Source organism: Triturus cristatus, chromosome 4_1 (genome assembly GCF_964204655.1).
Source record: "Triturus cristatus chromosome 4_1, aTriCri1.1, whole genome shotgun sequence".
Classification (NCBI taxonomy): domain Eukaryota; kingdom Metazoa; phylum Chordata; class Amphibia; order Caudata; family Salamandridae; genus Triturus; species Triturus cristatus.
In genome coordinates, this window is record NC_140585.1 from 1,143,294,542 (window position 1) to 1,143,309,735 (window position 15,194).

General features: G+C 40.5%; 1 protein-coding gene across 1 annotated transcript in view; it reads left to right on the top strand.

Moving 5' to 3' along the window:
* LOC146856205 (LIM homeobox transcription factor 1-beta-like) overlaps positions 1-15,194 on the top strand; it is a 513,853-nt gene that overhangs the window by 456,448 nt on the left and 42,211 nt on the right. Inside the window, exons 4-5 of the mRNA XM_085650711.1 lie at positions 9,225-9,457; positions 12,088-12,245. Coding sequence (XP_085506837.1) covers positions 9,225-9,457; positions 12,088-12,245 — 391 coding nt within the window. The remainder of the gene's footprint in view (positions 1-9,224; positions 9,458-12,087; positions 12,246-15,194) is intronic.

Genomic DNA, 15,194 nt, shown 5'->3' on the forward strand with positions numbered 1-15,194 from the left:
CTCAGCAAGGCCACTCAAATTAGGCTTTGTAAATCCCACAATACTATTGATTCGGTCCGTGCCAAAAAAATGACACTCCAGATGCAACCTCCTAGTAAACCTGAGCCTAAATTTCCACATGCCCTACTTTGAAATACTATGCACTCTGTCTTGTGAGTGACAAGGCCTACATGGGGGTGACTTATTAATATTTAATAGGGAGGTTTTGACCTGTCAAAAGGGCTTATTTTGACGGTTGAATTGCAGCGTTTAAACTGCCACAGTCAGGCTACAATGATGCACTTGCAGCCATGTTTTACGCTTTCACTGTAGTGGATGGCACTATAAGTGCTGCAGTCTACTACTGACATTTACCGTACAGGCCCTGGGTACATTTTGTACAGTATATTAGGGACCTGTAGGTAAGATAAATATACCCATTAGGAATATGCCAATTAAACCATGTTTTAAGGGGGAGCATATGCACTTTGCCACAGGTTAGCAGGATTAAAGTGCACAGAGGCCACATGCCAGTACAAATATAGGATCCACTAAAAGGCGAAAAATGTGAGGTGACCACACTGAAAAGGCGGATTTCCAACAATATAGCAGCCAATGTACTTTTACTTTGTGTGTTCCTTCTTTTTTTCTACAAAAGCTGCACAATTGAACATTTGAGCACCACACCAGTTTACTAATATCTGTTTTTGTAACATCTTGTATGAAATTGTCATCTGATTTATCATAATATATTTATCATGAGCACAATACTCTGTTGCTTTTGGGTTTTCGTTTGAGAGTTTAGGCATTTTAGGTATACTCATTTGGCAATTATGTTCTTACACCAGTCCCTTTAGGGTATGGTTTGCTATGCTATCAGGAAAGTATTGCATTTGATTAACCTGAGAGAATAACTGTTTTTGAAGTTTTCATGGATGTGCTACTTGTTATGGTATGTTATGTTGATTTTTATAGTGCACTAATCACTCGAGGGCGTATCCATGCATGAACGCGGGAAAACTGAGGCTCCGGTTCATCAACCCATTTGTTAGTTTAATAATTAGTGACTGATCTATTCCACTGTAGAAATTGTTCTGTTTATCACCAGTGATTGTTCTGTTCAATAGCTGAACCTATTCTATTAATCAACAATGATTGTTCTGCGCACCTGAAAAAAATAATTTTTTCGCCATCTGTATTCCTTTGTAGTGATTTTTTGGTAGTGACTTTTGTATTGTTCACCAGCAGTCTTTCTTTCAGACAACAGTAAATATCATTCTATTTATCGACATTTATTGTTATGTCCATCAGAAATAGTTGTTTTGTTCATCACAGTGATTGTTCAGATGTTTATTAGAAGTGCCTGTTCTGTACTGATCAGCAGTTATTCATTTTTTCAATAGTAGCAATAGTTTGGTTCATCAGCAGTGATTTTTCTTATGGCCATTTGTTGGTGATTGTTCTGTTCATTAGCAGTGACTATGCTTTTGTTTATCCGCAGAGATCATTCCGTTCAACAACAGCAATTGTTATATATAGTGATTGCTCTGTTGTTTAATAGAGGGGATTGTTATGTTAAGTCACCAGTTACAGTTCTGCTGTTCATTACTAAAATTTAACAAAATCGACAGCAGAAAGTGTCCTCATTATTAACAGTGATTGTTTTCATTTGTGGTGCTTGTTTTTTATTTTATTTTATTCATTAGCAGTAATTGTTTTGTTCAACAATAGTGATTGTTTAGTTGTTCATCAGAAATGAAAGTCCTTTTATTCATCAGCCATAATTGCTCTTTTCTACAGCAACATAGTTCAAATAATCAACAGAGAATTTTAAGTTATCGATTGGTGATGACTGTTCTGTACATTAGCAAGGACTATACTGCTGTCCATGAACAGAAAATGTTCTGTTCAACATTAGTCATTGTAATATTCATCTTCAATGATTGTTCTGTATTTCATTGGAAGTGATGGTTCTGTTTGTCATCAGTGACAGTTGTGTTGTCTTGCCACTAGGAGCTATTCTAAACAACAGTTGTAACTTTTTCCAGTTTTTTATTTGTTGTGGTCGTTAAAGTCATCATTGTTGCTTGTTTTGTTAATTATTAGTTGTAATTATTAGGTTCAACAGAAGTGATTGTTCTGGTTTTCATTGGCAGTAATAGTTAGTTCTGTGTGTCCCAGATGATCGCTCTGTGCATCCACAGTGATTGTTCTGTTGTTTATCGGTAGTAAAGTTTCTGTAAACTTTCAGCAGTTATCATCATCTTGTTTACTAGAGTGATCATGTTGTTTTTCAGCATTGATTTTTCTAGTGTTCATCACTAGCAGGAACTGTTCCGTTATTCATCACCAGCGATTGCTCCATTCCTAAGCAGTGATTGTTCTATTAATCAGCAGTGATTATTTCGTCTATCAGCAGTAATTATTCGGTTCAGTTGTGATTGTTATTTTTATCATCTGTAACTGTTAGGTTGATCGACAGTGTTTTCTATATGATTTATCAGCAGTGAATCTACCGTTCAGTAGCAGTGACTTCAGTTTATCAATAAAGTTAGCAGCATTAGTCAGCAGCAGCTGTTTTGCTTAGTTTTATTCACTGGAAGTGATTACTCTCTTTATTGGGAGTGATTGTATTTTTCGTCCTGTGGGAAGTGTTCTCTTTCATGGTAGTGATTTTTCTGTTCACTTGCATGGGGAGGTCTGTTCAGCAGCAATGATTATGTTGTTCATTGGCAGAAAGTGTTCTTTTCATCAGCAGTGAATATTCTGTTCACCGGAGGTGATTGTTCTATTTATCAGCAGTAATTGTTCTTTTCATTGACAGTGATTGTATGATAATGTTTTTAACTGGCAGAGAATTTTCTGGTAATCAGTAAGGACTCTTCAGTTCATCAGCAGGTTTTGTTTTCTTTATTGAGAGAGATTGTGCCATTTATGGGTGAATTGTGTATGTTCTGTTTATTGATTGTGCAGTTCATTGGCCAAGAGTGTTCTGATGGGATATTAGGGGCAACCTCTGTTCCCCCAAAATTCTCAGGTCTTTGCACCCCACAGTATACCAATTCAATTCGGAAAATGATTCCTTTGTCATAAATTTTGTTTGACTATTTATTTTATAAATCCTTAATTAGCACATGGATTGCCAATTGTTTTTTTATCACCTAATCTTTCAAAAGTAAAACAGTCCTTGGGATCTTGGATGGGCATGACATTGTTGTGGAATAAAATTGCTACTTTAAAGTGATTACCTTTTAAGGCATAGTTGGCCTCTACAAATAATTAATTATTTCAATCTTTATATTTCAAATAATCAACATTTGTCAAACACTATATTTCGTGGAAATCTTCACATGTTGCTCCATGGTCTGGAAATAATTGGAGAATCAGAAGCTGTATGAGTGCTAGATAGATAGCTTATTTCAATACAATGACTGATACACAGTTTTTGTAAAATTATTCAAATATTCTTGCTTAACATTAGTCATAAATCCCGACCCTCTTGGTGTACCTCTCATTCCAGTTTATAGTCATGTCAGCATTTTTATTTGTGGTGTTGGTTGCCGGGGGCTACCACCAACACTTATATCCGGGACTCTGCTACCTCCTGCACAGTCCTCGTCTGCAGAGCAGCAGAACACAGCAGATTAGTTTCTCTTTTGTTTCCACTAAGGTCATGGAAAAAGAAGGGCAGTCAATACACTGATCATTCACTACTCAGTGTATCTGCCGCCCATATTCTATTTCTGTAAAGGACAGTGGAAATAAAAGAAGGCCGGTTTCTCACACTCCCAGACAGTGTGCCTGCTGCTCCCCAGCAGCCAGCTACAAGAAATGGTCAGGGCTCATGCCCGTTATAGTGCTGCAAATATTTTCTGGTCTGAAATTGAAAAGGATAAGGCCTGTCTCATTAATTGTGGGGAACGGTGCTTGTCATTATAAAATTAAGTCAGAGCAAAGGAGGCGGTATACTCATTATATAGGATTCAAAAGATACAAAGAGGATCAAAACAAAGCAATATATGTAGAAACAATCCATAAATAATAATGGAATTAATTACTTCCTTCTTCAAAAACGCATTTTTCATTGGTTCACATTTCAAATCGCTTCAAAATACTTGCCTATAAGGTTTGAACATTAACAGGAGTGGAACATTGCTATGCAGAGGCAAGCAGATCTCAAAAGTCACAATGTGGAATTAAAGTCTTGATGCAAATGCCACATTTTCTTAGTTCTGTCACACGTGCTGGCGTTCTCAGTTTTGTTGCCTACAGGATCTTGTCCACTTCGGTAAATGCCATTATGACCTGGTTGTCAGTTGCAAGAGGCAGAAGCTAAATGGCCATGTGTTTCAGATACAATTTGATATCTGGACATTTTTGTTAGCGATTGTGTACAGCCCAGGCAGAATTCCAAGCACCTCCCTTTTACATCCCAAATATCCCACCAAGGAAATTTCTCAAGGTAACTCCCACCGTATCTTTTGCATTATGGTCTTTATTGTACTAAATGTTCACAAAGTCCAAAACAATTAAACTATAAGCGATTAGTGGAAAAACAGGCATATACACCCCAAAACCCTCCAACCCTTGACTGTTGTGGGACTTTGTACACCTGGGCAAAGAAGGATTGGTGACAGGGCTATGCCTGGTTGTTCCCAAATAGGGGAACATTCACTATGATGCCCGGACACAAATCCTGCTAGCCAATGAGAGAGGGTTTGCAATGGATTGCAATGGATTGCAAACCCCAACAGACTTTGATACCATTCGCTAAATAAGACCTTTTATCAGTTCCATGGAAGCCTCTGCCAGCTTAGCTCACTTGAAACCCAGGACCCCTTGAGTTCCAGAATCACTACAAGCAGTGAAATCCGCCTTGCTGGGCAGCATCAGACTGGCAGTCTTCTTTCTTTGTCCATGAGCTTGCCTTGCTGTCTTCTAAAAAAAATTGTAATATTCAATGATTAGGCTCATATCTGATCTCCATCTTTGGTGGCCTGAAACACCTTTGTGTCTGGGGACCTTTCTTTGGTGAGGAATGCATAGCCTCCTCCCCGCAGAAGGAGACAAATGCAAGGGCACCCTCTGTCTTATTATTTTATTGTTTTTAACATGGAACCTCACCCAAAAGCTAAAGCGTAACTTCAGAGCCCTCCAGCCATTTTATGAGATGTTTTAATCAGCAGTCAAGTCAAAGAGCATCTATTGTGAATTACAACAGGAGACCATTCACAAAATCATGTAATATAAATTCATATCGAGAAGCATCATAACATAAAGATACTTTTGAATCTAGGGCAGTTTCATATGGTGTGCATAATGAGCCATGTTAGAGCAGTATTTGCTGAAAAGTTCTACAATTACACAATTGAATGAATAAAAACAGTATTAGAAAGTTAAGACTAGATTCAACATTAGATTTTTATATCTGGGTATTTTCAATAATGTATACATAAATTAGATTAAAACACACAATGTTGAACACTCACTTGTAGGAAATACATACAAATGTGATCCGAATTAATAAGACTTGCAAGATTTTACAAAATAGATAACAAAAAGGAAATGCATGTTCATTTCTCAGCTGCAAACATTACATCAACCTAAAGTGTATTGATTTCCATCTATAGACGTGAAGGTGGCTTTCCATAAGGCACGCAAACATTTAAAGTACATTTTAGTTAAAAGAACGGATCTCCCAGAAATTGTTTGAGGGGTTAGGATGCAGAGTTTTTTCATAAAGACAGGTATTTGAAGAAAAAAAGCAGGTCCAAATTACCTTTGTATGGCATTTCAACATGTGGATATAGCTGCACATACCTTTTGTGTTTGTTGATAGATACACATGTGAGTACTCACAACAATTTGTGAAAGGGTCAACTCCCCAGGCATACTCCAAGAATTCTCTGAGGAGTCTGTGAAAGTGAGAGATATACTTAAAACACAGATGTAAGCCTAGTTCAGTACATTTCAGACTTTCAACCACAGGGTGAATCAGATCGACTGCATACAGTCCCTTGCTTAAAAAACATAAATTCAATTATATGACAAATATCTAAAGAAGCGACTTCTGTTGTCCAACAAGCTAACTAAATAACAAAGGTTATACACTTTTAAAGACTGACTCCTGTAGAGCAGACAGGTTTTTCAGTGCCAGTTAGTAGCTCAGTTGACCATATTATAATATTACGATGGCACCGTAACGATAAACGGGACCGACCGCCAGAGGTGCGGCGGTCCCACTGTGCCTATTAGGATGCAACCGCCACCCTGGCGGTCGCATCCTGCATATTTAACATTGTGGCAGGCGGTGCTGTAAGCAGCACCCGCCACAATGTTAAAAAGGCATGTTGTGCATTGGCATGCACAACGTGACAGGCCCCGCGCGGTGCCTGCCACCTTGTGCATGCCAATGAAGGGGGGTACCATGGGTACCCCCCATGTGCACCCCCAACCCCCCCAACACCGGGGGCCCGCAACGGGCCCTCCAAGCCAGAGACCGCATGCCATTCCATGGTAGAGTATCCGCCATAGAAAGGCATTCTAACGCACCCATCATAATATGGATGGCAGTGCCTGCAGGGCACCGCCACCATATTATGGGCCGTTTCCGCCCAGCAGGCAAACGTAACGATAGCCTGCGGGCGGAAAAGTGTCGGATGGTCTTTCCGTCCGCCGCAGTACCCCCCACCATGCTAATGTGGCGGGGGTAAAAGGCCGTCCGACGGTGAGTTTTGGCGGGCGGATCGCCACCGCCAGTTGGGCGGTGGCGATCCGCCCGCCATGGTAATGGGCCCCATAGTTTCCAAAAACATAGACAAAAATACTGAGTCCACAAATCTGTTTACAAAAATATTGCCCCACTGGAGATAATAGAAAATCTTCCCCCAATGGAGCGATTTTTTTGTTAAAGATTCTTAGGCCACTATATGTATGTCAGAGGATACTTTTGTTATGGATATTCTTCATACAATCCCACTCATGGACATTTGTTATTTTGTATTGTTCTGACAATATATAACACCCTACGCTGCGGGATGCAAATGTTAGTAATTAAGAAAAGTATAAGAGTTACACATACTCATGCTATTTTCTTTCAGTGTTATGCAGTTTGTAGTGTTTTTATCATGAAACTTGGTGGAGGTTTCTGCAAATGTCTATAGCTGGCTGTTCAATTCCATGCATTCGGGTTAAGAGTAGGCTGCTGAAAGTTAGGACAGCAATTCATGCATTTATTTACTCAAGAGTATTTTAGTGTGCCAGCAGGATATCATTACAACTAGTCATGTAAGTGTCATATAAGGTGAATTTTAGAGCAATGATTCAGAAGTTCCTGAGTGGGTGATCAAAAAACATTTGTATTGGAGGTATCACTTGCATGCTCCAGTTTGTGAAAAGGGTGCCTATCTGTAGTTATTTAAATGTGCCTATTGCTGTAGCATTGGAGCTAGTCCAGTTCTTGTGATATCTGTGAGGGAATCCACCGTTCATAGTCGCTTCTGTTTTGTCTGGTTGGGTGATGAGATGAGCATTAGTGCTTATGTGTGAATTTTGAAAATTGACGCTTTTTCTAGATGGGGTTTTGTGGTTCCAAATTTACTAGTGAAGTAGCAAAGTGATAAGGGTGAGCTCTCTTTAAGTGATTCATGAAGGGAAAAGCCAGGTCTTTTCCTTCCTCAAGAATCATATGTGATTGTCGATGGCTGGTATCTTAGCCCGTTATTAAGATCCATAACTTAGCTGGTTTGACAGAAAAGGATGTGCCGCTATTAGTTTTGTTCTTGTTTGGTGGTATGATAAGTTGGGAGGCTCTCTGGAATGTAGTGTCCTTTCTGAGAGTATTTCTTAAGCTTCATCTATAGAAAACCTGCCCCCATTACATTTATCAATTTGCATGTAATACAGAGTAGTTTGAAAGTAGATATTCTAGCAACAGGGAACCAGCGACAGGCCTTCGAGGTAGGAGAGATGTGGTTTTGCAGGTTCCCATGAAGCTGTTGTCTCGCAGCTGCGATCTGTATTCTTTGGAGGTATCTCATAGCTGAAACTGTCGCTCCACATTATTATCCACCGGCATATTCCAGTCCTGATATGGCAAGGAAAGTACTTTTTGGGCCTTCTGTGGGAATCTCAGATGTAAGAAAATGAATTGTTGCTTGGTTTACCTGAGTATCCATAGTAAGAGATGAGTCTATGATAGTTCCAATGTTTTTTTCTTCTATTGAAACTGCTTGTGGGGTTTCTAGTTCTTTGGCAGATTGTCAATTCACCATAGTTTTTTTAGTGTCTCAGTTTTTGATGGGGTGGGGGGGATTTCGACTGACGACGACAAGGAAATGTTAATTATTTATTTAATTTTCCCTCGTGGTCATCTGTCGAATACCCTCCAAACCCGGCCCCACCGCTCTTATCTGCACGGGCCGCAGCTGGTCATCATCCAGTGATCCACAGCTGTGAGGCACCTAGTTTTGAAATGTAAAGGTTATTAGGTTTTTCCAGTTTATTGATTATTTGGATGTCATCAGCTTACTTTTAACATATGAGTTGAAAAGATTTGATGAGTTCCTGGAGTGGGCCGAGGCATACGCTAAAACGAGTGGCACGACGATTGGCCTGAAGTTACTCATGCCTTGATACTGTCTAGTTTCAAAATGAGAGGGGGTGCATTGATAATGCTTGCTTTGTGCATCAGGGAGGAGCCGATCCAGTAAAACATGTTGTCATCAATATCAATTTCTTTTAGATTTTGTACTAGCGTTCCACCATGCACAGTGCTGGTAGCTGCTGAGAGGTAGAGGAGTAGTAGTGCTGCAAGCTTGTTTCTATCCACAGTTGTTCTCAAATGATCCAGAAGGAGATTTCTGCTGATTCAGTACTTCTTCCTGGGCAGAAGTCTGTTTTGTTGGTCATACAGCAGCATATTTGCTTCCAGGAAGTTTGAGATCTGGGATAAGACTGCTCTTTCTATAAGTTTTTCAAAGAACAGACACATGCAGAGAGATTTTTTTGTTTATGAAGTTAAAGACATTTCACAAATGGAAAAGTGTTTTAGCTTTCCTGGCCTTCTTTTACAAGTAGGGAGTCCATACCTAGGTGGTAATGAGTACTGGCTCAGACTCTCTGAGCCATGCAGAAAGCAAAGTTGGGAAACTTGAAACCTCTGGTCCTGTAATATTGCCTACTCTTAGCCTTAAAAAGAAAGAGCTGGACTAATTGATTCTTGCCTGTTGCTTCCTTCCTGCTAGACTTTTTGCAACGAAGTGCAGCAGCTGTCTGAAGGTGATCAACCCGTCTGAGTTCATCATGCGAGTCCTGGACAACGTCTACCACGTGAACTGTTTCTATTGCTGCGAGTGCGAGCGCCGATTGCAACGGGGGGACGAGTTTGTGCTGAAGGAAGGGCAGCTCCTCTGCCGGAGTGACTATGAAAAGGAAAAGGAGATGCTGTCGGCCATCAGCCCCACCCCCACGGAATCGGGTAAGGCAGTCCTGCCTCAGCTTTGGGATCCACCTTTCCATGCCAAATGAGGAATTGAATCAATTCCCTTGATGTCTTATCATCTTGTCACAATGGCTTCCATTTGAACGGTGTAACATTTCCAACCATTAGTTCACACTTGTGAAGTGGGGGGGGGAGGGGGGTAGAATTGTGTGAAGTTGTGACGGGACTGACTACAAAAGAAAACAGCAACAGAGATTCAAAAACCTGCACCTACAACTTTTAAAAAATTTACTCTTTTCATGGTACTGTCCACAATACAAGAACCTCTACTTGGACATTTGTTAAAACAGTACATTTTGTTTATTACATTTAACTCTGAACTGGTGGATTTTCAGCCAGTGAAAATTCTGCTGGGGTTCAATAACTTGCATGGTTTCATTTTCAATGAAGAACTCTGTTTCTCCTACAGAACGTGTCCAAAGTAGGTCAAAGAGAGCCAGATCCAGGCTACATTTTCAGGATCACCAATATATAATCCAGTTCTAGGTAGATTCCTTGCATTTAAATGGATCATTTGTGGTATCCTGAAAATCTAGTGAACAGCTGGCCTTCCTCACCCTACATCAGACCCCCTGGAACGGCACCCCCATGAAATATGGTGAGTTTGTCTGTGTTTTCACATTCAATATTCACACTTATCCCAGCCTTCTTTGAGTAGGTACAGGAGGAGTGGAAATTAAGTGTGAAAATCATTGGGAAGGTTTGTAAATACTGAAAAAGTTATGACTTTTGGAGGTGTCAGCATACTCCACAATCCCCCATCACCTCCTTTCTGGGAACAGCTATGATCCCACCCCTAGTACCACACTGATGTCTGCTGAAAATCCTCCTTTCTTGCAGATTTTCCAGAATTTAAAGTTACACCTACCCATGTCGATGTACATACATTCTGATTGTATTACCTCTATTTTTCTCAGTGGGTGCCACTGCACTTGCATCGAAGATGTACTGGTGCACTAATGGTTTTGTGATTTGGGCCTGAAGTTCTATAGTGCACTGTGATATATATCAGGGTCATAAGAACAAAGGACAAAGGTGCTTGAAAAGAGAAAGGTACAATTGCAACTTTATTAAGATTTGGATATCTTATGAGGTCCACAGTAAAAACAAAATATACATTTGTTTAGACACAAATATTACAATTATATATTTAAATCCTTTACACCATCAGATAAATATACATGTAAATTATTATTAAAATTTCCACAAATGGGCACTGCATAAAAGAATACAAATTTTATGCACATAGTTCATACCCCGCCGTAGCAGCAAAAGTTGCGTGCAAATTTTTCAAAGTTAAGTGAAATCAATGGCAGAATAGTCAAAGTTTGGTTCTCTGAAGAGAACCACAATAAAATAAGGCAGGATATACTAATTTTAGCCATGAGTAAATCAAGATAATAATATTACACTTACATATTTTAAACCTTTACCGTCATCAGTTAAATCGAGATAAATATACATCTAATCTATTATTATTGTAATGTCCAAAACTGGGCAATTCATGGAAGGAAACAATTTGTTTTTATAGTTCAAAACCAATAGCAGTCATAGTAAGGTCTTCAAACAACCCCAAAATGTACATTCTTGCTAAAACTGTCACCATGGGCCAGATAGTAGATAGGCATACCTACGAAATTTCATTATAATTGACACTTATTCTAAAAGGACATTTTATGTAAAAATCCACTCCCCCGTTGTAGCAAAACTTATATGCAAATTATTCCAAAGAAGATAAAAGGAGTGGCGGCCATGGTAAAACGGTACGTTTAAACCCAATATTTATATTCTTAGAAGTACTAGTTACTGTAGGCGGAAACAAGAACAGAATTACAGTTAGAATCTCCCAAAACTCCTGCAACGAGTACCTTCTTTCTAATCTGTGATCGATATAAGTGATTTAAACCTCTACAGAGCAACCTGTAAATTCATTCCTCCCATATAATAATATACAAAGAGGTAAAAATAGGTTCAAAGTTCCTTAAAAAATATAAATGTAAATATTTTTCTGCAGGTACAAGTAAAATTTCCGGAAGATGCGTACCACTACCTACACATCAAAAAGGCTAAAAGAATTGTGACAGAGTCATTCACATGTTAGGTTCTGCCCCTCATTGTTATATTCACAAGCACAGGTCTGGCAAGAAGCTTACTGAGTTCCATGCAGGCCAGTCCAACTATAATCACTGGTGACAAGTAGAGGAAAAGGAAGCCGGGGTGAGCCAGATCAACAAGGATGGCCAACGTGGGATCAGGGGGGACAGATCCATAACAGACAGTCAGGATATCCTCTGACTGTATAGTTAATTTCCTTGAAGATTTGTAGTATGCATTTTGTTTTATGTGGCTATGCTAAAAAAAATATGGAAACCCCTGGTGTAAAAAAACTTGTTATTTTTCTGATATTCAAAGGTGACGTTTGACAAATTGTAAAATCAAATAGCCAATCAGTTACAGATTTTCAATTTTATATGACAATACTATCTGTTGGCTCTACCTTTAATTGTATTAAAAAGAAGCATGAAGTGGCCCTCTATATTGTACTTGGAATTTCTCCTGCATCACAAACATGGAGGTAACCAAGTGATATCCTTTCCCTTTTACAGTTAAAAGTGAAGATGATGATGGCAGCCACTCACAAGGCAAAGGGGGCGATGACAGTAAAGACCATAAACGATCGAAGCGGCCACGGACAATCCTGACCACGCAGCAGCGGCGGGCCTTCAAGGCGTCATTCGAGGTCTCCTCCAAGCCCTGCCGAAAGGTACAGCACCTAATGACAGCAAAGTTCAGAACTATGAAGGTCATGTATGTGGGATCCATACGCCCCCGGCCTGTACATTAAGTAATTCACCTTTGAAACATGCAGAGGTCTATTCATAAAGGTATTGTCTCCCAAACATATGTTTACAGCTGAAAATTGGAAATACCACACATATATCCCTGCCAGTAATTCACATAGCGAATGCTGGTGAGCACATATGCATTTACTACTATGGATTTCGCTGCCAAAAGTGTGGAGAAATCAGCACTAGTAAATCCCACTCAGGGGGGTGGGAAGGGGGCTATCTAAACATGGATGTAAATGGTAAAAGATTTATTCCAGCCCAATGGCTCGCGTAACTCCCTTTCAGGATGAGAAGGGGGACAGATCACATCCACATTTGTTGGGGGTCGATGGGACGAACTTTGTACATCGGAAAAAGTTTGTCCCTGCAGAGAAAAAAGAAAAATATATATATATATTTGCAAGGGGGAGGTCCTAATCCAGCTGTTCCGCATTCTACCGTATATATAATTCCGCGGAGCAGGAATAGGAGCTCACGGGAAGTGTCCCAAGACATTTCCAGTAGTATATCAGGAAATCTGGGCCTGGCACAACTTTCCAGTTGAACCACTGCACATGTTAGTGAATTCCAATTAAAACGTAAATGAACGTTCAGGTGAAGATCAAAAACTCCACCTGCACTTTTACATTTTTTATTGGTAAATCAGCGGTATCACTTCTCCTAAAAAATCTTAGGGATAGCATGTTACATCACAGGCACTGTAAACCCAAAGATATCACAGGAAATTACTACACATGACCTTTGAACCTCAGTAATGGCCATTGTATGCTTTTAAAAAAATTGGCCCCAAATCATGCTGCAAAGTATGTTTCCTGTTGACGATGGTCACATATATGCCCCCAGAGGCTAGTACAATAAGGACTCTGAAGCATGTACATATTATTTCAATGGTGTAATTTCTAAAAAAAAAACTATGGGGTAGCAGAAGTGACATCACAACTGTAATCCCACAGACATCATAGAGAATGACTTGGCAGCCAGATTAGCCATTGCACACATTTCTGAACTGGTTTTCTTGAAAACGCGAGGATTTTAAATACATACATACAAGGATGCAGCATGTTAATGAGCAGTGAGTGAGAGTTACTAATACCAGCTAACCAAATGGCAAAATGTGAAATCATCCTTACTTTTAAAAACAAGATGTTCAGTTTGAATAGATCACTGACAAGAGTATCGGGCAGCAGCATAGAGAAAGCAATTGTCACCCCAAGATGTCACTCATGGGTAGTTTATTGTCATACATTTACCAAACATTGTTTTTGTTTTTTAATACATTGTTCAGCATTTGCAGTTTTACAGCATACAAAAACATGATATAGGAGAAGAAGACAATTTCAAGAAGCTGCTCGCAATATATGCCCATCTCACCACCTAAAACCGTACCCGCAAGAGTACAATCAGTAAAAACACTGGAGGGGGCTTGAATTTAGGACAATGAGAGTTTTACCAAAACTTTAATATTATTTCCTTTAAGTGCTAGCCTCTTACCACACGTGGATATTCTGCTCTCAGAAGTTCCATATGCTTCTGTCTGGGGCAAGCACCACTGGATGACAAAAGCTCTGAGTACATCACTTATCACATGTTGTACTTAGCTAAATCATTTTTGGCTCATTCCCTACAGTAGTCAATGTTTTGAAGGTCACATAACATATCTGCTTCGTAAAAGCTCTTATTGTGTGTATTTTCAATAATGGTAATGTTCACTGTACACGAAATGTGTATTGTGCAGGCTGTGCATGGAAATCTGTGAGAACCCTGAAAAAAGATACCAGGGGCCGTATTATGCATTGTGATTGTTTGCACCTTGCGCACCTTTTAAAAGGTGCGCCGGGCGCTAACAATCACAATGCACCCTGTTATGTTGTATACGCTGCCCTCAGGGCAGCCGCAAACTCGCGCTGCCCTGGGGGCAGCGCATTCATGTGAAAACACAGAGCAGCTGCTCCGTGTTTTCACAGTGCAGGTGGCAGCCGCCTGCACTTTTACAGGGTAACAGAGATCCCCTTGCAGGTCGGTGCAGTCAGTAACTGCACCCACCTGCAAGGGGATATCTGGGGGATCAATAGGACCCCTTTTATTCCCTGCAGAGGGCGGCTGTCAGGAGGCGCACTGACAGTGCGCCACCTTTTAAATGGTGCACAGTTAGTGCGCCTTCTGAGGGCTTCTGTGACTCTACGCTCGCGTCTGTAATATGGCGTGGGAGCAGAGTCAACGGAATTCCCTCATTTGCATAGGGCACGCCTCTATGCAAATGAGGGGACACCCTCTGAAGGCTATTGGTATTATTATAGAAGGGGACGCACAAGCGTCTGCACCCCCTTCTATAATACCAAAGTGCCCCGGGGGCACGCAGAGCAGGCGCAAATGCCTGTTGTGCCCCCGGGGCACTCATTGTAATACGGCCCCTTGTGCGTTGGAGCGTGTGCCACTCACCTCTCGTCTTGCGCATGCACCAAATGCCCTACGTATGATCATTAAAAAGCACTTAAAAAATTTTCCCTGTAATTTTGGAGCCATGTTAGCCACACGTTTTCCTGCTCTGTTGCAGGTCAAGAAAAGTATAGTTCAGGAGGGAAGGACAGCTGGAGGAAAGAACAGCTTCCGTCCTTGTAAACTAGCAATCATTTCTGTGGGTTTTGTACCTCTGTGTTTGTAAACCTCATCCTCAGCACCGCCGAACACCTGCACTTCTGGATCCACACCGACCCCAACACCACCCTCAGAGGAACCCACGTCTACAGACCCCCCAGCCACAGTTCAGCGACTCCATCGCCGACCTCGTCAGCACCCATGCACTCACTTCCACGGACTACATCCTCCTCGGAGACCTGAACTTCCAATTCGAGAACAACAACGAC